The sequence below is a fragment of the Rhinoderma darwinii genome, chromosome 9, assembly GCF_050947455.1.
Source record: "Rhinoderma darwinii isolate aRhiDar2 chromosome 9, aRhiDar2.hap1, whole genome shotgun sequence".
NCBI lineage: Eukaryota > Metazoa > Chordata > Amphibia > Anura > Rhinodermatidae > Rhinoderma > Rhinoderma darwinii.
This window is the reverse complement of record NC_134695.1, coordinates 32495850-32521789: the sequence shown is the minus strand read 5'-3', so window position 1 is coordinate 32521789 and position 25940 is coordinate 32495850. Positions and strand designations below refer to the sequence as shown.

Sequence of the window (25940 nt, the reverse complement as noted above, 5' to 3'; positions counted from 1 at the left end):
GGGAGCCAGAACTTTTTTATTTTTTCACCACCGGAGCCGTGTGAGGGCTTATTCTTTGCGGGACAATCTGTAGATTTTATTGGTACCATTTTGGGGTACATGCCATTTTATTGATCACTTTTTATTCCATTTTTCGGCAAGCCAGGTGACCAAAAACCATCAATTCTGACAATGATTTTTATTTATTTTTTACAGCGTTCACCCTGGGCTATAAATGACCATTATACTTTATTCTGCGGGTCGGTACGATTACGGCGATACCATATGTTTATCGTTTTTTTATGTTTTGCAGCGTTTGCGCAATAAAATCACTTATTTAGAAAATAATATACTTTTTGTGTCATCATATTCTGAGAGCCATAAGTTTTTTATTTTTCAGTCAATAAAGCTGTGTAAGGGCTTGTTTTTTGCGGGACGGGTTGTAGTTTGTATCGGTACTATTTTGGCGTACATGCGACTTTTTGATCACTTTTTATTGTATATTTTGGGAGCGGTGGTGACCAAAAAATAGTGATTCTCGCATTGTTTTTCGTTTATTTTTTTTGCGGTGTTCACCGTGCAGGAAAAATACTATTATAGTTTTATAGTTGGGGTCGTTATGAACGCGGTGATACCAAATATGTGTACTTTTTTTTACGTGTTCATTTTCCTATAATAAAAGACTTATTATAGGAAAAAAAGAAGTTCTTGTTTATATCACTTATAACTTTTATTTTTACACTTTTTTGAAAACATTTTTATTCTTTTTTTGTACTTTTTTCACTTGTCCCACTAGGGGACACTTAGACTTGCACCTCTGATCGCTGCTGGAATACATTACACTACCTACGTAGTGTAATGCATTCCAACTGTCATTCTGACGCAACAGTCACACTGACAGGAAGCCTAGGAGGACCAGCAGAGGCTGATCCTCATAGGCTTCTGTACATGGCAGCCCGAAAGCCATTGTCTGGCGTCCGGTTGCCATGGGTACCATCGCCAGCCCCCGTAATTTCACATGGGGGCTGCCGATCGGCGCTAAACACCTTAATTGTGGCGTTCAAAATCGAACGCCGCAATTAAGGGGTTAACTGCCGAAATCAGCGGCGATGGGCCGCTGATCGGCAACGGGGAATGCAGGGCAGACACCCTGCACAGTTAACCGCCGCTGCGGTGTAGCGCAGCGCGGCGGTTAACTGTCAAAGCACAGACGTTTCTGCACGTCAAGGTGCGCGAACTTACTGCACACATTGACGTGCATTAACGTCAAGGTGCGGGAAGGGGTTAATGACCAAGCCAGATTTTGTAAATTGTGTAAATTTATCAGATAATAACTCTGCAATAGTTTTGCATATCCAAGTAATTCTGACATTGTTTTTTCCTCACATGTTGTACTTTATTTAGGTAGTAAAAGTAGACGGATACAATTTGCGTAAATTAATAAAAATTACAAAAATGTATGACATTTTGGAAAAAATTTTCCTTTTCCCTTTTTTGAACTGCAATATGTCACATTTATACATACATACTGCTCACTTTTTTTTTAATTAAATATATATTTACATCTCTACTGTATTTTAGCAGCAGTTTTGAAAACTTTTTTTTTTTTTAGCAATTTAGGAGACTTACAACTGTTATAATAATTTTATACATTTTGAAGTACATTTTTTTTTCCTGCACCAAGCCAAGTTTTCAGTGGCTCATGGATGTCAGAATGTTGGAAACCACCAAAAATTACCCCATTTTTAAAACTACACTCCTTAAAGAGGCTCTGTCACCAGATTTTGCAACCCCTATCTGCTATTGCAGCAGATCGGTGCTGCAATGTAGATAAGAGTAACGTTTTTATTTTAAAAAAAACTAGCATTTTTGGCCAAGTTATGACCATTTTTGTATTTATGCAAATGAGGCTTGCTAAAGTCCAACTGGGCGTGTTTAAAGTAAAAGTCCAACTGGGCGTGTATTGTGTGTGTTACATCTGGGCGTGTTTACTTCTTTTACTAGCTGGGCGTTCTGACGAGAAGTATCATCCACTTCTCTTCACTCACTTCCTGCCCCAGGTCCTGCATCGTGTCGGACGAGCGAGGACACATCGGCACCAGAGGCTACAGTTGATGCTGCAGCAGCATCGGCGTTTGTAGGTAAGTCGATGTAGCTACTTACCAGCAAACGCTGATGCTGCTGCAGAATCAACTGTAGCCTCTGGTGCCGATGTGGCCGAAACGATGCAGGACCTGGGGCAGGAAGTGAGTGACGTCACAGTGTGATCTCTCGAGAACACGCTGTGTGTCTGCACTGCCAGAAGCTGGGTGTTAACTAACAGAAGTGGATGATACTGATTCGTCAGCATCATACACTCCCATTCATAACGCCCCGCTAGTAAAAGAAGTAAAAACGCCCCGATGTACACACATAATACACGCCCAGTTGTACTTTTACTGTAAACACGCCCACTTGGACTTTTGCAAGCCTCATTTGCATAAATACAAAAATGCTCATAACTTGGCCAAAAATGCTCGTTTTTTAAAAATAAAAACATTACTGTAATCTACATTGCAGCGCCTATCTGCTGCAATAGCAGATAGGGGTTGCAAAATCTGGTGACAGAGCCTCTTTAAGGTATTTATAAGGGGTGTTGTAAGTATTTGGTCCCCACAGGTTTTTTTGTAAGAATTCATGCAAAGCAGGTGCAGAATATTATTTTCTAATTTTTCCTACAAATGTATAATTTTAAAGACAGATTTCTTTGTAAAGGGAACATGAGAATGAAGAAACACACCCAAAAATCTATCATCCTGTTTCTCCTGTGTTCAAAAATTATCCCCATTGTGGCCCTAATGTGCTGCCTGGAGAGGCTTTGGGCTGCCAGAACGATAGAAATCCCCCATAAATTACCCCATTTAGAAACTAGACCCCTTAAGGTATTTATCTAGGGGTGTAGTGAGTATTTTGACCCCACAGTTTTTCGATGAATTTAATGCAAAGCAGGTTAAAAAAAATTAAATTTCACTTTTTCAACAAATGTACCATTTTAAAGACAGATTTCTTTGTAAAGCGAACTTGAGAATTAGGAAACACACCCCAAAGTCTATCACCCTGTTTCTCCTGTGTTCAAAAATACCCCCGTTTTGGCCCAAATGTGCTTCCTGGACACACGGCAGGGCCCAAAAGGAAGGGAGCACCAGTGGCTTTAGGGACACATATTTTGCTTGAAAATGTTCTAGGCCCCACTGCACATTTGGAGAGGCTTTGGGCTGCCAGAACGATAGAAATCCCCCATAAATTACCCCATTTAGAAACTAGACCCCTTAAGGTATTTATCTAGGGGTGTAGTGAGTATTTTGACCCCACAGTTTTTCGATGAATTTAATGCAAAGCAGGTGAAAAAAAAATAAATTATTCACTTTTTCAACAAATGTACCATTTTAAAGACAGATTTCTTTGTAAAGCGAGCATGTAATGACGGGGTAGGGAGACAGACAGGTGAGCCCTAATCTACCCGCCACTCAGTCCCTGCCTACTTGCACAGCCCGTCCTAGGTGACGGCGTACAACTGGGCGACGGTCCCTACGCTCAATATGTGCACGACAGACAAACAGACAAGGGTACACAGAAGCTAAGGGAAATGGCGCAGTTGCCCACGGCAACACCGTGAGCAACAAGAGTAGTGAACAAGCCGAGTCAAGCCAGGAGTGTATGAGGTACCAAACGCAGAGCAGGAGAGTAGTCAGTAAAGCCAGGGTCAATATGAAGCAGAGGTCAATAGTACAAGCAGCAGCAGCAGAGCCAGGAAACAGGCAGAATCACAGGCAAAGGAGGAGCAGGAAATGAAGGTATAAATAGACAGAGGGCGGGAGCTAGCTCCGTCTGGCCAGGCTGTGATAGGCTCTCCCACTTCTCAGCCTCCCAGCCCGAGTGGTAGATGATCGAGTTACTCTATCAGACTTAGGAGCAGGTGCAGACTGATTAACCACAGGCGTCGACACAGAAGCTGTGTCTGGCAGATCCTTTACAGAGCATGAGAATGAAGAAACACACCCCAAAATCCATCACCCTGTTTCTCCTGTGTTCAAAAATTATCCCCATTGTGGCCCTAATGTGCTGCCTGGACACAAGGCAGGGCCCAAAAGGAAGGGAGCACCCGCTGGCTTTCAGGACACATATTTTGCTTGAAAATGTTCTAGGCCCCACTGCACATTTGGAGAGGCTTTGGGCTGCCAGAACGATCGAAATCCCCCAGAAATTACCCCATTTAGAAACTAGACCCCTTAAGGTATTTATCTAGGGGTGTAGTGAGTATTTTGACCCCACAGTTTTTCGATGAATTTAGTGCTAAGCAGGTGAAAAAAATTTACATTTCACTTTTTCAACAAATGTACCATTTTAAAGACAGATTTCTTTGTAAAGCGAACATGAGAATGAAGAAACACACCCCAAAATCTATCACCCTGTTTCTCCTGTGTTCAAAAATTATCCCCACTGTGGCCCTAATGTGCTGCCTGGATACACGGCAGGGCCCAAAAGGAAGGAGCACCCGATGGCTTTCAGGACACATATTTTGCGTGAAAATTTTCTAGGCCCCACTGCACATTTGGAGAGGCTTTGAGCTGCCACAACGATAGAAATTCCCCATAAATTACCCCATTTAGAAAACTAGACCCCCTTAAGGTATTTATCTAGGGGTGTAGAGATACACAACGCAAAAATGTAAAAAGGAGGAATTAATGGGATTTCTCAGATAATATGGATATATATTATTTTATGCAAATTTTGAATACATTTTCAAATGAAGTGATAGAAAAATATATCTGTGTAAATTGGCTGCTGTGTTAGAAATATATTGCATTCTTATCTTGGGGGACCATACAGAAGAAAAGCGACACTATTTTGTAATAAGGGAGGCATGTGCCTAGAAATGTATTTGACCGTCTATATGATTATGTCTTGCTAACAAAGCAGTTTGTCCCACATTTGTATCATTCTGATGCCGTTGTGAACAGCGTTCTGGTCTGATGTGTAACAAATAATAGCGTAAAAAATAATCTGTACTGGAGTGAAGGGCAATATATACACCATTGATCGTTGCCTCGGTAGATTGACTGCCTTTGCCTGACCCAGTATTGTCTGTGACCAAGCCGTTGAGACTCCAGGTGGGAGCTCTTCATTCCGAGCTCATCTCTCTGTATGTCCTGTCTAAGGCCGTCAACCCCGTGCTGCTGGGTTTGCCTTGGCTCCGTCTTCACGCCCCAACCCTGAATTGGAACTCTGGAGAGGTTCTTCAGTGGAGCCCCAAGTGTCTAGACCGCTGTCTGGGCCCAGCCTTCTTCGCCTCAGTCATTGACAGGGCTACCTCCTTGTTACTCTCAGTTCGCTGATGTGTGTGTCGACAAAAAGGAGGCAGAGATATTGCCACCACATCGATAATACGACTGTCCTATCGACTTGGTTCCTGACTCTTCTCCTCCTTGTGGTAGAGTATAACCTCTTTCCTTGCCAGAGACCCAGTCTATGTCGGCCTACATTAAAGAGAATCTAGAGAGGGGCTTCATGTGAAAGTCTTCATCCCCGGCCGGAGCCGGGTTTTTCTTTGTCAAAAAGAAGGATGGATCCCTTCGACCCTGCATTGACTACAGGAGTCTCAATCAGATCACGGAGAAGATCAGGTACCCCTTGCCGTTGATTTCTGAGCTCTTTGATCGTATACGGGGGGGCGAAAATTTTTTCCAAGCTTGACCTGCGGGGGGCCTACAATCTAATCCGGATCCGTCAGGGAGACGAGTGGAAGACTGCCTTTAACACACGTGATGGACACTACGAATATTTGGTCATGCCCTTAGGTCTGTGTAACGCTCCCGCAGTATTTCAAGAATTTGTGAATGACATATTTCGTGACCTCCTCTATGTCTGTGTTGTGGTGTAACTCGATGATATCTTGATTTTTTCCCCAGATCTTGTGACTCATCAGGGCCATGTCCGCCAGGTGTTGCTTAGATTAAGAGAGAATCATCTCTACGCCAAGTTGGAGAAGTGTGTGTTCCAAGAGAAGTCTCTACCCTTCCTGGGCTATATCATCTCTGATCAGGGTCTAAAGATGGACCCTGAAAAGGTCAAGGCTGTCCTGGAGCGGCCACGTCCCCAAGGCTTAAGGGCCATACAACGCTTCCTGGGATTCGCCAACTTCTACAGACTGTTCATCCCCAACTTCTCTTCTCTGACAGCTCCCATCTCCACCCTCACTAAGAAGGGTATGAATGCCAAAGTATGGACTCCAGAGGCGGAGATCGCATTTGAAACCTTAAAGAAAGCCTTCACGTCTGCCTCCATTCTGCACCATCCTGATGTGTCCCTGCAGTTTTCGTTAGAGGTGGACGCCTCCTCTATTGGTGCTGGTGCTCTATTGTTCCAGAGGGGTTCGAAAGGCAAGACGGTGGTATGTGGTTACTACTCCAAGCTGTTTTCTTCTGCAGAGCGCAACTACTCGATTGGGGACCGGGAGTTACTGGCCATCAAGCTGGCTCTGCAGGAGTGGAGACACCTACTGGAAGGCACAGCTCATCCAATCCTGGTCTTCACGGACCATAAGAACTTGACCTACCTACAGATGGCTCAACGACTGAACCCCCGTCAAGCCAGATGGTCATTGTTTTTTGCTCGGTTCCGGTTCGAACTCCACTACCGACCTGCCGACAAGAATGTGAGGGCCGATGCCTTGTCCAGGTCATTTGAGACAGAGGACACTGTGGAGTCCCCACAGAATATTATCGATCCTTCCTGCATCTACTCTGTCAACCCTCTGCAGGTTAAAGACTTTCCTCCAGGAAAAACTTTCGTACGGCTGGCAGACAGAGGAAGAATCCTTTGCTGGGGTCACAGTTCCAAGCTGGCAGGACATGCGGGTGCCCGTAAACCCAAGACCTAATTGCCCATCAGTTCTGGTGGCCCACGCTGCCCAAAGACGTCATAGACTTTGTCTCCTGTACGGTGTGTGCAGCCAACAAGGGTGCCCACTCCAGACCGGCCGGTCTGCTTCAACCACTGCCTGTGCCCGAGGCCCCCTGGCGGCATATTGCTATGGATTTTGTTACAGATCTGCCTCTCTCTGCAGGATGCAGTGTGATCTGGGTGGTGGTGGATCGTTTTTCAAAGATGGCTGATTTTGTTCCCCTGACTGGCCTGCCTTCTGCCGCTCGACTGGCTGATCTCTTCATGCAACACATCTTCTGTCTGCATGGATTACCTCTGCATATTGTCTCGGATAGAGGGGTCCAGTTCACTTCTAATTTCTGGAGAGCACTCTGCGGCCTACTCGGGGTAAAGTTGGACTCCTCAGCTTACCACCCTCAGTCCAATGGGCAAGTTGAGAGGATTAATCAAATTATGGAGAACTACCTACGGCACTTTGTTTCCAGAAGACATGATGACTGGGTGCAGCTGCTCCCGTGGGCGGAGTTCTCTTATAATAACCATACCAGTGAGTCCACCACCTCCAGCCCGTTCTTCATAGTCTACGGCCAACATCCTCAAATACCCCTGCCCGGCTCTACTATGTCTCAGGTGCCTGCAGCCGATTCTACTTTCAGGAACTTTCTGCAAATATGGCAGCAGACACAATCTGCTATTCTGCTGGCGGTGGACCGCATGAAGAGAAAGGCAGACACTAGAAGACGAGAACCTCCCCAGTTTCTTCCAGGTACTAAGGTCTGGCTGTCTTCTAGGAATATCTGGCTGAGGGTGCCATCTTGCAAGTTTGCTCCCAGGTTCCTTGGACCCTTCGAGATTCTGCTGCAGATCAATTCTGTGTTGTACAAGCTTCGACTACCTCCTACCCTCAAGATCCTTAACTCCTTCCACGTCTCCTTGCTAAAACCCGTGGTTCTGAACCGCTACTCCAGGACTCCTAGTTCCGCAGTGGCTCCTGGCGGTTCATCCGGAACTTTCGAAGTGAGGGAGATCCTGGCCACCAAGAAAGTAGGAGGCAGGACATTTTAGTTTGGTGGATTGGAGGGGATTTGGTCCAGCAGAGAGGTCTTGGGAGCCAGAGGAGAACATCGATGCCCCTGTCCTCGTGAAGAAATGTATTTCCCGCTCTGGTCCCAAGAAGAGGGGGCGTAAGAGGGGGGATACTGTTACGTTCATGGTCGCCGTTCTAACTCACCCCCTGACGATCCCAGCCATGGACATCTCTCTGCTTGGCGTCCTCCTCCTCCTGGCAGACCGGGGCACTCTCTTCCGGGTCCTCGTGCTGTTTCCCGCAGGGCGCGCGCGCCCGTGCGTGCACGGCCTTAAAGGGCCAGTACGCGTCCAGCTGTCAAAAATCAATTATCAGCCCAAATGGCTACTGGACTATAAAAAGGGGCTCTGCCCACTGGTTCCTTGCCTGAGCATTACTGTATACCCTAGTTTGTCTTGCTAAAGGTCTCCCAGTGTTTTCCAGTTCCCAGTGTTACCCGTTCCTGCTGCCTGTACCCTGTATCCTGTCCTATCGTTACCTGCTGTGAAAGCCAAGTCGTGTCTTCCCGCTGCATCCGCAGAGTCACCTGCTGTTAAATCCAAGTCGTGTCTTCCCGCTGAATCCGCCGCATCACCTGCTGTGAAAGCCAAGTCGTGTCTTCCCGCTGCATCCGCGGCGTTACCTGCTGTGAAAGCCAAGTCGTGTTCCTGCCACTTTCTACATTGCCTCAGGTACCCGTTCAGAACTATAGACATTGTTTTGTACCTTGTTGGCCAGCTGCTACCCCGCTACGCGGTACAGCCCAGTGGGTCCACACCCCGCCTCGTGACACTGCTGAATGCACTTGGGCACGCAAATCATGAAGATTGGCTGCTGGTAGCTCACTTTGCAGTTGCTGACTAATGGCGTCGCAGATGTGCTCGATGGGAAACAAGTCCGGAGCCGCTGCAGGCCATGGTAGCACTTTTAGGCCACGCAGGCTGCTCACAGTAGAATGAGCAACATGCGGCCGGGCGTTGTGCTGTTGAAAAACGGCTTCTTGAATTCTTTGGAGAAATGGCCATACCACTGGTTCCAAAACCAAATCAATGTAACGTCGGGCTGTTAGTGTACTTGAAATGAAGACTAGAGAGTCCGGCTACTGTACATTATGCCACCCCACACCATCTTCCCGATAGTAGGACCGGTGTGACGTTCCCTTGTGAAGACTTATTCATGGCGTTGACATGGTCTCCAGATCAATCTCCGGCTATCATTGTATCCAAAACAAAAGCAGGACTTATCGCTGAAGAGGATACACCCCCATAGCCGTCTTGCTGTGCACCATGATGGCCTTTGAGAGCAGCGGCGTGTGGTTAATGGAAGACCTGTAGCTGAATGTCTGGCTAGTAGCCCAATGTCGTGCAAACGCCTTCTGATGGTTTGTGTCGACACTGGTTGCCGCCCTAGGCTTGGGATGTGACATCTAATTTCATTTTCAGTACAGAATGGATCACTATCCACCATTCTTCCAATCAGACGACCCATCCATGCAGAGGTTCGCCTCGCGCACCTCCTGCTGTCATTCCTGTTCATTCTTCTCCCAACCTCCAGGACACGCAACGTTGAACATTGCTGACGTCTCGGCCTAGACTAGTAGCGATCTGCCGGATTGCATCTGAAACTGGTAGATGGTACGGTGTATACCACAACTAATGAGATGAGTGTTACTGAACACTATGAGCCAGTGTCTAAACCAAGGGGTGACACACAAAGCCACTTCATGGATGCGGAAAGGTCCCTGAATGTAGGGCACAACACATGGAAATACGGCTGTGATCAGCAAAAGCTAGTAGTGCCTACAAGGGATGAGGATTCCATGCTTGGCAACATAGAAGAGTTGCTGGAGCACCCGTATAATACACCCACGGGTGATTATCAAATGTCTGTTACTGTAGAGGTGACCCTAAGGGTATGTTCACACGTAGTCAACAAAAACGTCTGAAAATCCAGAGCTGTTTTCAAGGGAAAACAGACCCTGCTTTTCAGACGTTTTTTTACCAACTCGCATTTTTCGCGGCGTATTCACGCCGTTTTCGCGGCGTTTTTTACGTCCGTTTTTGGAGCTGTTTTCATTGGAGTCTATGAGAAAACAGCTCCAAAAACGTCCAAAGAAGTGTCCTGCACTTCTTTTTACGAGGCGTAATTTTACGCATCGTAATTGCCGTACGACGCGTAAAATTACGCGTCGTGTGGACAATACAGCGTTCTACCCATAGAAAGTAATGGGCAGATGTTTGACAACGTATTTGAGACGTATTTCCAGACGTAAAACGAGGCAAAATACGCCTCGTATACGTCTGAAATTTGGCCGTGTGAACATACCCTACGTGTAATTATGTCCCAATGTAAGAGCTTTGACCCTGGAGGGAGGTTGAAATGTGATCAGTCCTACGGCCTTTATCAAAAGGGGGGGGGGGGATATGTAGTAGTGCAGCTACTGGACAGTGCAGAAACTGTCAGGTTTTTAAGCAACCAAAGAGCATGTACAGCAGAGAGGGTTTTTCTCTGCTGTTGCTTGGGTGTAATGCCCGGAATAGGGCCTTGTTTGCAGGAGTGTAAAGAAGAAGGGCGGGCTTTCACTCCATACAGACAGTCCGTGTCTTGGGCTGTCTGATGAGCCTAGGTAGGCTTCACCTGAGGCGGCCCTTTAATTGAGGTGTGTGCTGTTCACACAGTGCTCTCAGTCTGGGAAAGACAGGCATGCTAGCCTGTGAGAGTCACCAACGTGTAAGGTAAAACTGCCTATGTTTTGAGGTACTGGGCACAAGGCTCAGGGTCTCTTAGTGAGGGACAATTAATGTTTAGTTAGAGGCTGGACGGCCTAGGGTTTTTTTTGTATGTTTTTTGTTGTAACACTGCTTGCTGTGGTGAAGACAATAAAGCTAGCTGCGGCTGGTTTAAACTTTTATTCAATGAGTTTGAGTGAACTTTATATGTGTGCCAACCATCTCACCCTGGAGATGGCGATCCTGTGAGCTAAGTGGTCCCCAAGATGTCACAATATATATATATATATATACACAGTGGCAAAATCCCATTGAATGTACTGTACCTGCAGACAGGATTCAAACGCTCTCTTGGTGTTTTTCCTGTTTTGTTGCATTACAACCTTGAATTTATTTTTTTTTTGCGGAGGGGTGTTGCACTATTTGATTTAGGCAACATACCTACTACTTTCAAGGTGGAAAAATATGTTTTAGTAGTCGACTGCGCTACTGATTCCGTAAAAATAACGGAAACCTGCCGGAATGGTGACAAACGGAAACCATTAGCAATGTTTCCGTCACCATTGATATCAATGGTGATGCAAACCGAAGCTAAGCTTTCCGTTTGGCTTTCTGTTGAGGGGTTCCGCGATGGAAACCTCCGACGGAACCCCTCAACGGAAAGCCAACACTGATGTGAACAGGCCCTAAAAGAGAAAGCATAGAGTTTTAATGTGAATGAGTTTTCACCCACTCAAAGTCTATACTTTGTGGAGCTGCCTATTTCTGCAATTACAGATGCGAGTCTCTTGGGTTATGACTCTATTAGCTAAGCACATCCCAGCACACTGGGATTTTTGCCCATTCTTCCCGGCAAAACTGATCCAACTCCCTCAAGTAAGATGGGTTGTGTTGGTGTACAGCAGTCTTCAAGTCAGTGCGTTAGTATAAATAATTCAACGATACCTTTTACAAGTCCAAGTTGAATAGTCAGTGTGCATGTCTGAACTAAGGATACAAAATCCACGCATGCACAGAAGGAGCAATAATCTCTCTATGTGCTATGCAATCTGACCTAAAAGGCTTAAAACTATATCACCCGTACAGATCATGTTAAATAAAATTGAGTTTTCTAAGCATCAATAGAAGAGGGGAGATGAACAAACAAATAATGTTTTCCTAAAATGAAATCTGTATACTATTAAACATGACCTAAACAGTATTACGTTATTATCAGTGATCCATGAGGATTATTTTTGTTTAAATAATTGCTCCCTTGTCATGGTTATGCAACATGCTCTAATACCTGCTGTCTTAATTGGGATACTGAGTAACCCGCTGAAATAAAGTAATGAGGAACAGGCAACGTACAGTGGAGGAAATAAGTATTTGATCCCTTGCTGATTTTGTAAGTTTGCCCACTGTCAAAGACATGAACAGTCTAGAATTTTTAGGCTAGGTTAATTTTACCAGTGAGAGATAGATTATATAAAAAAAAAAAAAGAAAATCACATTGTCAAAATTATAAATATTTATTTGCATTGTGAACAGAGAAATAAGTATTTGATCCCTTTGGAAAACAAGACTTAATACTTGGTGGCAAAACCCTTGTTGGCAAGCACAGCAGTCAGACTTTTTTGTAGTTGATGATGAGGTTTGGACACATGTTAGATGGAATTTTGGCCCACTCCTCTTTGCAGATCATCTGTAAATCATTAAGATTTCGAGGCTGTCGCTTGGCAACTCAGATCTTCAGCTCCCTCCATAAGTTTTCGATGGGATTAAGGCACTGGCGTAGCTATAGGGGTCGCAGCGGTCGCAATTGCGACCGGGCCCCGAAGCCAGGGGGGCCCACGGCCCCCCGCACCACATCAATAAAAAGTTACTATAGTAACTCGGGCCGCGGGCCCCTGTTACTATAGTAACATACTTTACTTACCTTCCTGGTTCCGGATCGCAGCAGAGGTCCTGACGTCAAGCGCTGTGCGCAGCGCATGACGTCACAGCGCTATGCGCCGCGCACAGCATCAAGACGACAGAACTCCCGCCGCGGCCGAAGAGGAAGGTAAGGTTAGCCCTGACTGGCGGGGTCCGACTCCCGGGACCCGCCAATCAGCTGTTTTGAAGGGGCCGCAGCACTCGTACGAGATCTGCTCCCCTTCATTCCTGTCACTTCATTCCGGTCACACTGTGAATCCGTGTCGGCGATTCACAGTGTGGGCGAGTAGTGAAATGAAGGGGAAGCAGCTCTCGTACGAGTGCTGCGGCCCCTTCAAAACAGCTGATTTGTGGGTCCCGAGAGACACATCAGCTATTGATGGCCTATCCAGAGGATAGGCCATCAATGTTTAGGGACTGTACAACCCCTAAGCCTACGTTGTAGCAGGCTTAGGGGGCCCATGAGACAGGATCACAGATTGTGTGATCCTGTCTGCTGGGCCCTGTATCTAAGCCAATCACATGGTAGGCTTAGATACATGGCCCATGTGTGATCCTGTCTGATGGGCCCTGTATCTAAGCCAATCACATGGTAGGCTTAGATACATGGCCCATGTGTGATCCTGTCTGATGGGCCCTGTATCTAAGCCAATGACATGGTAGGCTTAGATACATGGCCCATGTGTGATCCTGTCTGATGGGCCCTGTATATAACCCAATCCCATGGTAGGCTTAGATAGATGGCCCATGTGTGATCCTGTCTGCTGGGCCCTGTATCTAAGCCAATCACATTGTAGGCTTAGATACATGGCCCATGCGTGATCCTGTCTGATGGGCCCTGTATATAAGCCTACCACACTGTAGGTTTAGATACAGGGCCCCAGCACACAGTAATCTTATACTGTATAAGATTACTGTCTGCTGGACCCTGTATCTAAGCCTACCTTGTGTTAGGCTTAAATACAGGGTCCCACAGACAGTATCACACATGGGCCCTGTATCTAAGCCTAACAAATGTGTTACTAATTGTTTTTCTTGTGTGTTTTCTTACAGGTTTGGTCGTTGGACTACGGCGGATTCCAGGACTACTTCGATGACAGCTTTTTTTATTATCAATAAAATGGTTAATGAGGGTCGTGTGTTTTTTTTTTTATTTCAATAAAATATTTTTTCTATGTCTTTGTGTTTTTTTTTAAACTATATTACTACCGACTTAGTAATGGCCGCCGGCTGATTGACAGCGTCCATTGCTAAGGCGGGGCTTAGTGTTAGCCGATGCAGAGGCGAACACTAACCCACTTTATTACCCTGGTACCCACCGCCACCAGGGGTGCTGGGAAGAGCCGGGTACGATCCAGTACCTGACCATCTGTAGTGATGGTCGGCCACCAGGGTGGCCGCAGGCTGGTATTATCAGGAGGGGAAAGGCCAAAAACAGTGGCCCTTCCTACCCTGGTGATGCTAGGCTGCTGCTGCTTTATTGTATCTGGCTGGTTATGAAAAATGGGGGGGACCCCACGTCATTTAAAAAAAAAAAAAATAATTGGAAAGAACGATGTCGGGTCCCCCCCAATTTTCATAACCAGCCAGATACAACACAGCAGCAGCCTAGCATTACCAGGGTGGGAAGGGCCACTGTTTTTGGCCTTCCCCAGCCTAATACTACCAGCATGCGGCCACCCCGGTGCCTGCCCGTCACTACAGATGGTCGGGTACTAGTTCGTACCCGGCTCTTCCCAGTACTCCTGGTGGCGGTGGGTACCGGGGTAATAATGGGGGTTAGTGTAGCCTCTGCACCGGCTAACATTAAGCCCCGCCTTAGTAATGGAGGTTGTCAATCAGCCGGCGGCCATTACTAAGGCGGTGATAATAAAGATTAAAAAGATACAAGCACATAGAAAAAATATTTTATTGAAATAAAAAAACACAACCTTCATTAACCATTTTATTGAGAATAAAAAAAACGCCGTCATTGAAGTCCTCGAATCCGAAGTCCAACAACTGAACCTGTAAAAAAACACACAAAAAGAATCAGTAACACATAAAGAAGCAAAATTATTATTCTTACCTATCCTGGGTCCAGCGCTGGAGACGCAATGTCAGCGAGCTGGGCCCTGTATCTAATCATGTGTGATACTGTCTGCTGAGCTGTGTATCTAATCCAATCATGTGTGATACTGTCTGCTGGGCCCTGTATCTAATCCAATCATGTGTGATACTGTCTGCTGAGCTGTGTATCTAATCCAATCATGTGTGATACTGTCTGCTGAGCTGTGTATCTAATCGTATCTTGTGTGATACTGTCTGCTGGGCCCTATATCTAATCCGATCATGTGTGATACTGTCTGCTGAGCCACTGTATCTAATCCTATCATGTGTGATACTGCCTTCTGAGGCACTGTATCTAATCCTATCATGTGTGGTACTGTCTGCTGGGCCCTATATCTAATCCGATCATGTGTGATACTGCCTTCTGAGCCACTGTATCTAATCCTATCATGTGTGATACTGTCTGCTGAGCCACTGTATCTAATCCTATCCATAGTTTATAGGGTCGTAGTGCTATAGATATACTATGCTGTCTCATATACACACATTTTTTTGGGCGGACACATATGTATTGGGGCTATTTCCCTGACATTTTAAGCCCTGAGGGTATGTTCACACGGCAGCGTCTGTTACGGCTGAAATTACGGTGCTGGTTTCAGGAGAAAACAGCACCGTAATTTCAGCCGTAATGGCATGTGCAGGCGTCTTTCGCTGCGTCCATTACGGACGTAATTGGAGCTGTTTTTCTATGGAGTCCATGGAAAACGGCTCCATTTACGTCTGAAGAAGTGACAGGCACTTCTTTGACACGGCGCGTAAAAAAATTGACCGTCGGCACAGAACATCGTAAGACCCATTCAAATAAATGGGCAGATGTTTGCCAACGCTTTTGAGCCGCATTTTCGGACGTAATTCAATGCTAAAACGCCCGAATTACGTCCGTAAATAGGGTGTGTGAACCCAGCCTTAGTGACGCCCCCGGCTGCTAGTGCTGCATTGTTGGGTCACTTAGGAGACCCAGCAATGCAGCTGAAAGCTGCGGACCATCGGCCATGAGAAGTTTGCGGGGGGGGGGGGGGCCCAGTAAGAATTTTTGCATCGGGGCCCATGAGCCTTTAGCTACGCCCCTGGATTAAGGTTTGGAGACTGGCTAGGCCACTCCATGACCTTAATATGCTTCCTTTTGAGCCACTCCTTTGTTGCCTTGGCTGTATGTTTCGGGTCATTGTCGTGCTGGAAGACCCAGCCACGAGCCATTTTTAATGTCCTGGTGGAGGGAAGGAGGTTGTCACTCAGGATTTGACGGTACATGGCTCCATCCATTCTCCCATTGATGGTGTGAAGTAGTCCTGTGCCCTTAGCAGAGAAACACCCCCAAAACATAATGTTTCCACCTCCATGCTTGACAGTGGGGATGGTGTTCTTTGGGTCATAGGCAGCATTTCTCTTCCTCCAAAAACGGCGAGTTGAGTTAATGCCAAAGAGCTCAATTTTAGTCTCATCTGACCACAGCACCTTCTCCCAATCACTCTCAGAATCATCCAGATGTTCATTTGCAAACTTCAGACGGGCCTGTACATGTGCCTTCTTGAGCAGGGGGACCTTGCGGGCACTGCAGGATTTTAATCCATTACGGCGTAATGTGTTACCAATGGTTTTCTTGGTGACTGTGATCCCAGCTGCCTTGAGATCATTAACAAGTTCCCCCCGTGTAGTTTTCGGCTGAGCTCTCACCTTCCTCAGGATCAAGGATACCCCACGAGGTGAGATTTTGCATGGAGCCCCAGATCGATGTCGATTGACAGTCATTTTGTATGTCTTCCATTTTCTTACTATTGCACCAACAGTTGTCTCCTTCTCACCCAGCATCTTACTTATGGTTTTGTAGCCCATTCCAGCCTTGTGCAGGTCTATGATCTTGTCCCTGACATCCTTAGAAAGCTCTTTGGTCTTGCCCATGTTGTAGAGGGTAGAGTCAGACTGATTAATTGAGTCTGTGGACAGGAGTCTTTTATACTGGTGACCATTTAAGATAGCTGTCTTTAATGCAGGCACCAAGTTGATTTGGAGCGTGTAACTGGACTGGAGGAGGCTCAACTCTTAATGGTTGGTAGGGGATCAAATACTTATTTCACTGTGCACAATGCAAATAAATATATATAATTTTGACTATGTGATTTTCTTCTTTTTTTTTAATATAATCTATCTCTCACTGGTAAAATTAACCTACCCTAAAAATTCTAGACTGTTCATGACTTTGACAGTGGGCAAACTTACGAAATCAGCAAGGGATCAAATACTTATTTCCTCCACTGTATATCAGATTTATATTTGCCATGTGGTCCCGTACATGCTGGGTGGTTTCCCCAAAATATATGAGACCGCATGGGCATATAAGTTTTACATAGTTACATAGTTAAAAAAGACACATGTCCATCAAGTTCAACCAAAGGATGGGAAAAGGGAAGGGAAAAATTTCTACACATAGGAACTAATATTTTTTTGTTCTAGGAAATTATCTAAGCCTTTTTTAAAGCCATCTACTGTCCCTGCTGTGACCAGCTCCTGCGGTGACTATTCTATAGATTCACAGTTCTCACAGTAAAGGCTTGTCGCCTCTGCAGATTAAACCTTTTTTTCTCCAGACGGTGGGAGTGCCCCCTTGTTTTTTGAGGGGGTTTTACATAGAACAGGATCTCATCCCTGTTTTTTTGTATGTGCCATTAATATATCTATATGTTAGTCATGCCCCCCCCCTTAGTCGTCTTTTTTCAAGGCTAAATAGGTTTAATTGTTTTAATCTTTCCTCATAACTTAGATTCTCCATGCCCCTTATTAGCTTCATTGCTCTTCTTTGTATTTTTTCCAACTCCAGGGGCATCCTTTCTATGAACTGGAGCCCTGAACTGAACTGCATATTCTAGATGAGGCCTCACTAATACTTTGCAAAGTGCTAATATTATATCCCTGTCCCGCGAGTCCATGCCTCTTTTAATACACGACAATATCTTGCTGGCCTTTGAAGCAGCTGATTGACATTGCATGCTGTTATTTAGTTTATGATCTACAAGTACACCCAGACCAGATCCTTCTCAACAAGTGACTCCCCCAGTGTAGCTCCCCCTAGGACATTGTTGGCACCCAGATTCATAACTTTATATTTATCTACATTAAACTTCATTTGCCAAGTGGACGCCCAAACACTTTGTTTGTTTAAATCCGCTTGCAATTTACGAACATCTTCCATAGACTGAACATTACTACATAGCTTGGTGTCATCTGCAAAAATAGAAATAGTGCTATTAATCCCATCCTCTATAACATTAATAAATAAGTTGAATAATAGTGATCCCAGCATGGAACCCTGGGGTACACAACTTATAACCAGGGACCAATCAGAGTAGGAATCATTGACCACAACTCTCTGGATACGGTCCTTGAGCCAATTCTCAATCCAATTACAAACTATATTTTTGAAACCTATAGTCCTTAATTTACCCATTAGACGTCTATGCTGTACACCGCAAAGGGGGAGCAACGTAAAAAATATTTTATTGGGAATTGTTAACCTGTTTGTGGATGTCATACGGTATCATCAATAATTACACTAGAACATTGGCACATTCCCCTGTTCAAACTGTGCTCAAACTTTCTACCCAACGAATTGTTGTCGTGTTGTATGTTTAAATTAATTGATAGAATTTAAGAGTTGGATAGAATGGAAGTTTATACTGTAGTAAATTCAGTTGTGCTGGGTTCAGGTTAATAGAAGAGATATTGATTACTAGTTTGATGGTGTACCTTTGAGCAGGTTTGGACCCATATGTTTTCTCCTAAGGTTCCTGCTCAATCGTCTCATGGTTTTGATGGATATCGTCTCGGTCTTCCCAAAAAATGTTGTCCTATGCATGTAGATGGGGCTTCACTGTTAGAGCTAGAAGAACCCTGATCATGTGGTCGTCATCTAAAAAAGTCATAGCCTCGATGTGTAGAGTGCTGAGGATCCTGCCATCTAAGCACCCGATGGTGGAGATATTCTTCAGCATTATGCAGATATTTCTGATGTTTAGTGGATTCTGTGTTTTTCTTAAAATCTGCTAGGATCTTATATGTTTTCTCCTTTAAGAGCAGTCCAGTCCTCGGTGGGTAAGGTGTGAGATAATTGCAATTCAATGGCTTCCACACTTCCCTTGGATTCTGTAATAGATCATCTTTGGAGAAACTAAATTGTTAGAAACTTTAGATCTAAAGATTTTTTTTTAGAATGTTCTCAAAATAAGAATAATATGTTTGACCTTCACTAACTAAGGTAGGTCGCAAGCGAGATCTCAGGCCATGCGGACTATGATTATTTGTATAGTACTCAGCCATAGTGATACAATTTAATTCAAGGGAAATCATGCGTTGCGATTCCCTCTGATAATCTCTGGTCCTAAATTCATGGCCTAGAATATGTAAAAATGAATTCAGTAACTTCACTCCGGCAATGATCATAGAAGCAGTCTTTGCATTATAAGCAAATGTATTAGTAGGGGGATTGATAGACATTCATGACGGTTGCACAAAAACAGTACGGCTAAATCCAATGTATAATGTTGGAGCACTCCATCAAAGAAAGTAGGTGCCAATGAAATGACCAGAATAGGTCCCAATAACGCTATAAAAAGTCCTCGGCTCTCAGTATAACTGCCTAATCACACGTTAGCAACTTTATTTGAAAGATCAATACAAACAGCAGAAAAATATTTTCAATTAATATGGTTGGTATAATCACTCTATTTGTGTATATCAATATACCATTTATTCAAGAATCGGACGCTCTCTGCAGAACCACAAGTCTGTGTGTGTGTGTTCTCGCGGGAGGGAACACGGCGCAAGCCGTCCTCAAAACGGCTGCGTAAAAAAACAGCCCGTCGGAACAGAACGCCGTTTTTCCCATTGAAATCAATGGGCAGATGTTTGGAGGCGTTCTGCTTCCGATTTTTCGGGCCTTTACAACCCGAAAAATGGGCGAAAATAGGTTGTGTGAACATACCCTTACAGTTGTAGTGGGGGCATGGATATTTCACATCCAGGGGACGAGGCTCACCCTTATTCTTTGGGCGATGTTGATGATGACTGACCATGGCAGGCCCCTGGGTCCTTGGACATGCTGGCAAGCATGGCAAGCTGCATGCTTTCTTGCTTATGTGCTGACAAGCGTATCATTAACATAAAGCAAAGGGATGACTATTGGATAGCCATGTTGTTAGACCCTCGATATAAAAGCAAAATGGGCAAGTTTTTTTTCTGCTTTCCAATGGGAGGGTAAATTGGAGTACTATCAAGAGAAGTCTAGTATTTTTGGAAGGCTTTTTAAAAAAAAATAACAGCAACTTATTCTTCATTTTTCAACCACAATCAGGCACACCGCCACAATTTTTTTTTTAAAATAACACCAAACCTGTTGCATTTAAAAACTCCCCATGAAGGGATAATTTTTGGAGTACTTGGAAAAGCCATTGCTTCTTCCAATCCCACTGCCGTGTGCCTCTGCCCCAAAAAGGGATAATTTTTGGAGCGTTTTTTTCATTTAAAAATAAATAAAAAATCAGACAGTGCAGTGTGTGTTTATTACAAGCGGCTACCATCCATTCACCCATAGCCATATATGTTGCTGTCAGTTTGACATTACTAGGGCTGTGTTTGCATTTGAGAGCTAGAAATGGGTGGAATTTTAAGGCCACAACAAAATAATTTGGCCCAAAAAAACCTCTGACCCGAAATGGCCGAATCAAAAACGAAACTTAAGAGTTTTGCCCATCTCTACTCAGGATATTTTCCCAGCGTATATGCCAATAGTGCACCAAAGATTGGGTGTGAATCAAATTGAGCCTATATGTTAACCATAACCTCACCAATCTGACTGATATGATCTACCCTTTTCCTGTCCATATGGATGGATGGATGTATAGAGACATAAAAAAAAAATACAAAGAAGAGCAGCACCAAAAAAGAGATTAATTCCTTTTTTGAAGGATTGTGTGTGCAAGCCTCAGGGCCACGACATGCTTGAGAAAGGCCCATGCTGGGGCTGAAACATCGCACTTTGCCATATGGGTGAATAAACTTTTTTCACTTTTGATACTATGATGTGGAGTGTTGCCTATTCTTTGGATCTCTGTATAGAGACATAGATAAGAGTGAATAAAAGTGAACAAATACCATTTTATAAGGCACATTATGCAATATTTTGTAGGAAGAATTATATGAGCAGTATACTGTATGCACACATTTTTATGTAGTTCGAATTTGTACCTATGGTAACAAATAAAGTAATGCTAGCTATGGTTAATAAACCATTCTAATTAACAATGCAAAAATTAAACTGTACATCAGTTCTGATGTGTATTCTTTTAATTACAGGAGTCAATCATTCTCATTGTCTACCAATAATGGAGTGGATTAAGCATATCCTTTCACAAAATGCTTTGTGGACTCTCAAACATTTTTTACTGTGCATCTTTCTTCAAATTAATTCATGTTCTAGTGATGATTTGTCCCAGAGAGCACAAAATCTTATGGAGTCACACCCTTTAATCGATGGGTGAGTATATCTGTTTACATCTTTACTGCTATTTTTATAATGCCAACAATTTCCTACATCACATTACACACAGTGGGACAGGGCAGTGTATATATTTAGCTTCCTTTTACACCGGCCCATTTTGGCCATAACAACAAACGCCGGTTAACGAGACATCTTATTGGTCGGTTCTCGTTGCTCATTTCACAAGGAGCTATTATCAATAATGTATGGGGACGAGCGGTGGTTACTACGATAGCTTATCATCATACATTTCTATCATGTCGGCAGCACGTCTCCTTGGGAGACGTGCTGCTGGCAACGATAATATTTTCTGCTACAGAAACTATACGATCAGCCGATGAACAAGCGTTTACTTGTTCATCAGCTGATCGTTGCCCTGTTAACACAGTTCGGTCGTTATCCCGATAATTGGCTTGTGTAAAAGGGCCTTAAGGGCTTATTCACACCTGCATATTTTGGTCCCGTATTGTGTTTGTATGAAATTAGCAGAGTATACGTCAATGTTAATATATGCAGCTATTCAAATGTTTTTGGGAAATTTAAATCTACTAATGTGGTGTATTTTCATGTCAAGGGAGAAGCAGCACTGTGTTTCACAAAAGTAACCAAAAAAACCATGTTCACAAGGCGGAATTTTCACACGGATCTCGACGGAAATTCCGCACTGTAATCCGCATGAATCCGCGTCCCATTGTTTTCAATGTGATATTCACGCCATTGTTCACACAATGCATATTTTTTCCACTGCGAATTTTTGATCTGCATTAAGGAAAAAAAGACGTCACGATCTGTGCTTTTGTGGACTCACTAGGCCGCACCGCCATAGCTGAGTAGCAGCTGGCCAAACAGTGTACCAAGTCTATACAATGTCCAATCACAAGGGTAACTGTAATAGCCAAGACAGCAACGGAGGCTTAGACACAGATGCAACTTTGACGGTAGATGATGAAAAACGTGCCAGATGACACAAGACGTGGTGTAAGACAGCAGGCATAGTAGACGGCACAACACAACTCCAACACTAGAGATGGCACAGGAACAGATACAGCACGGGATACGGATAGCAGGGCACGGGAACACTGGGAACAGGATACGACTAAGGGACCATTTGCACGACTAACATAGGAATACAAACAACGCTCAGGCAAGGAGTGAAAGGCAGAGCCCTTTTTATAGTCCATAGTGATTAGGGCTAATTAACAATATATTACATGTGCACGCGCTGGCCCTTTAAGGCCGGGCTTGAGTGCGCACCCTCCGGGACACTGCAGAGCGTAGCGGAAGCGAGCACTTGTGTCTCCTTAGAAGGAGATGCCGACCAACAAGTCCAAGGCCGCAGCCGTCGGGGGGTGAGTTGGAATGACGGTCCGTGGCCGTGGACGTTACAACTACTTGTTGTGGAAGCCACGACGGGTAGCTACATGCTGATTTGTCCCATTAAATGAGGTCTGTCTGGTTCCAATGTGGTGTCCATCGTTGTAAATGGGAAGAATAGCGCTGCTTGCTGTGCTATTCTGCCTATCAAATATGATGTAGTCTAAAATAGAGGTTTCTAATGGAACCTCCGACGTAGAAGTGAAGAGAGCCTAAATGAGGCCTAATTCAGAACAAGAAAAGAACGAAAAATTTTTAATTAAAGCAATGAAAAGTCGATTATGAAGACAGAGAAAATGATTTACAAAAAAAACCTTACAATTAACACAACTTTCATGAATATTTCATGAAAACATGGGATTTAAAGTAATAATTAATACAAAAAATGACTATATACAATATAAAGCAGAAATAAATATTATTATTTTTTTATATTTTATGAATTCCCATTCATAAGATGACATTTAAAATGGTACAAAATATTGTTAACTCATACAGTACCTTAATTTTCTTTATTATAGACACAATGACCTTGCCCTGCAGCTCAGAAGGATTTACAAAAATAGGTTATCAGAAATTAATTTGAGGACTATCAATACCACAAGGACCAATTTGAATAAACTTAAAACTGGTCACGTTGGAGCTCAGGTACCTTTATTATTATTATTATTATTATTATTATTATTATTACTTATTATACAATAATGAAAGTTATTATTTAAATATATTTTAACATATTAGGTCTGATAAGGGGAAAATAACAATTTCAAGGTATGTCATGTTATTCATTACACTTTTTTAATTTTTTACTCATGCTCTGAATTGATAATAATGAATTGATTTAAGGGTTTTACATTAATATTTGACTGCAAAGAATACCCATCAAAAACAGGAACTATATGGCCAGTTTCACACAGGAGAGAAATGCTGTGTATTTTCTGTGTGTAAAACCCGCACCGGATTTCAGTACCAGCCATATGTATGAAAGTTCAAAAAATCGCATACACATGCTGCGGAACATTTTTGCTCATTCTGTTGTGGCTGTTCATAGTGCATTACACCTTTTCCAATGTAGGGGTGAAATCTGCAGTGAACCTACAACAAATCCACTACGTGTAAGGGTACCCTAAAGCTGCCAATACAATAAGAAAAAATGTCCACCGACAATGCCTAGGAGGATCCCAACTGTCCCTTGATGGCAGATGTTGGGGCAAATAACATTGGGTTTCAGCATCATAGTTATGTACGACGCTAGCAGTCCCTGCCTTGCTGCGGGACAACTGTCCTGTACTGGAATCATGTTTTCAGTATGGAACAGTAGTTCCACGGAGAGGCAGGGTCTCCTAGCGTCATACATAACTATGATGCTAGGAGCCCGGCTCCCTGCAATGTGTTCGGTCCCGGACTTGCAGCCGAAATACGTTCCATCCTTTACGGACCGAACATGCTCATGTGAATCGAGCCTTAATGTAAAACTACAACTCCCAGCATATCCTGACAGTCTATCCCCACATATTTAAATTATTTTTTTTGCAGAACCCTCTTGTATAGAGATGAGCGAACTTATGAAAAGTTTGGTTCGTCTAGTTCGCCGAATTTCACGAAAAAGTTCGATTCGGACCGAACTAGTTCTGACCGAACCTGTAATTTCCGTGCGCCGAGCATAGTACTGTCCAGGGTGCTGAAAGAGTTAATGGGCTGCACTAACTCTTTCAGCAACCTTGACAGTACCATGCTCGGCGCGCGGAAAATACAATTTTAATGTAATAAAAAAATAAAATAAAAAAATGTCATACTTACTTTCTTCCTGTCCGGCCTCCAGCGATGACGTTTCATCCATGTCGCCGCTGCAGCCAATCACAGGCTGTAGTGGCGGTCACGCACGTCAGAAGGCCAGCCTCCAGGGATGACGCTTCATCCCACGTGACCGCCTCTGCAGCCAATCACAGGCTGCAGCGGCCTCTGCAGCCAATCACAGGCTGCAGCGGCCTCTGCAGCCAATCACACGCTCCTCTCCTGAAATACTCTGTGCTGCCTTAAACTCTGTGGACAGGTCAGGATCCTGTTTCTTTTAAATGCTGCTGGGGAACCCGCTCGATCCACTATATAAGGCTGCGCTACAGTGCAGCATTTAAAAGAAACAGGATCCTGACCTGTCCACAGAGTTTAAGGCAGCACAGAGTATTTCAGGAGATGAGCGTGCGGATCTTGTGCGGGGTGGTGACTTGCCAATCATGTGAAGGTGTTATTGAGGACAGGAGTGGAGGAGAGGTAACAGACTGACCTACGTAATGGTAAGAGCAGAGTTCACAGCAGCACAGAGTATTTCAGGAGAGGAGCGTGCAGATTCAGTGCTGCTGTGAACTCTGCTCTTACCATTACCATTACGTAGCTCAGTCTGTTACCTCTCCTCCACTGGATCGAGCGGTTTCCCCAGCAGCATTTAAAAGAAACAGGATCCTGACCTGTCCACAGAGTTTAAGGCAGCACAGAGTATTTCAGGAGATGAGCACGGCCGGGCACGGCCGGCAACGGGCAGCCGGTCGTTTTTCCGAGCCGTGTTCCGATTATAAAGTATAGGAGCACGGCCCGTAAAATAAAAAAATAGAACATGTTCTATCTTTTTAACGGCACAGGAACCTTCCCGTGAGAAAACGGGAAGGTACCCGTGGCTAACAGAAGTTTATGGGCCCGCTATTTCGGGTCGTAATTACGACCCGTAATAACGGGTGTTTTTACGGTCGTGTGCATGAGGCCCCGTAATGACGGGTTGCTACATGTGTGCATCCGTCATTACGGCAGTGTTGCTAGGCGACATCAGTAAATAGTCACTGTCCAGGGTGCTGAAAGAGTTAACTGATCGGCAGTAACTGTTTCAGCACCCTGGACAGTGAATTCCGATCAGAATATAGAGTAACCTGTAAAAAAAAAAGACGTTCATACTTACCGAGAACTTTCTGCTTCCTCCAGTCCGGTCTCCCGGCCGTTGCCTTGGTGACGCGTCCCTCTCGACATCCGGCCCGACATTCCTGGATGACATTACAGCCCATGTGACCGCTGCAGCCAATCACAGGCTGCCGCGGCCTCTGCAGCCAATCACAGGCTGCAGAGGCCTCTGCAGCCAATCACAGGCTGCCGCGTCAGAAAAGAAGGACTCGTCACCAAGACAACGACCGGGTACGTATGAAATGCTCTTTATTTTATTTTTAATCAGCAGCCTCTTTTCTAGATCAGTGATTGATAGAGACAAGTGGCTGCCGATTTGTATAATATTTTTGACCGGGTTCGGTCAAAACGTGTTCGGCCGAACCCG

General features: G+C 44.5%; 1 protein-coding gene across 3 annotated transcripts in view; it reads left to right on the top strand.

Annotated features, from left to right (window-relative positions):
* LOC142660696 (dipeptidase 2-like) overlaps window positions 1–25940 on the top strand; it is a 183797-nt gene that overhangs the window by 35922 nt on the left and 121935 nt on the right. For all 3 annotated transcript variants that reach the window (XM_075837483.1, XM_075837481.1, XM_075837482.1), the window contains exons 2-3: window positions 21070–21250; window positions 23149–23275. In XM_075837483.1, coding sequence (XP_075693598.1) covers window positions 21099–21250; window positions 23149–23275 — 279 coding nt within the window. In that variant the 5' untranslated portion in view covers window positions 21070–21098. The remainder of the gene's footprint in view (window positions 1–21069; window positions 21251–23148; window positions 23276–25940) is intronic.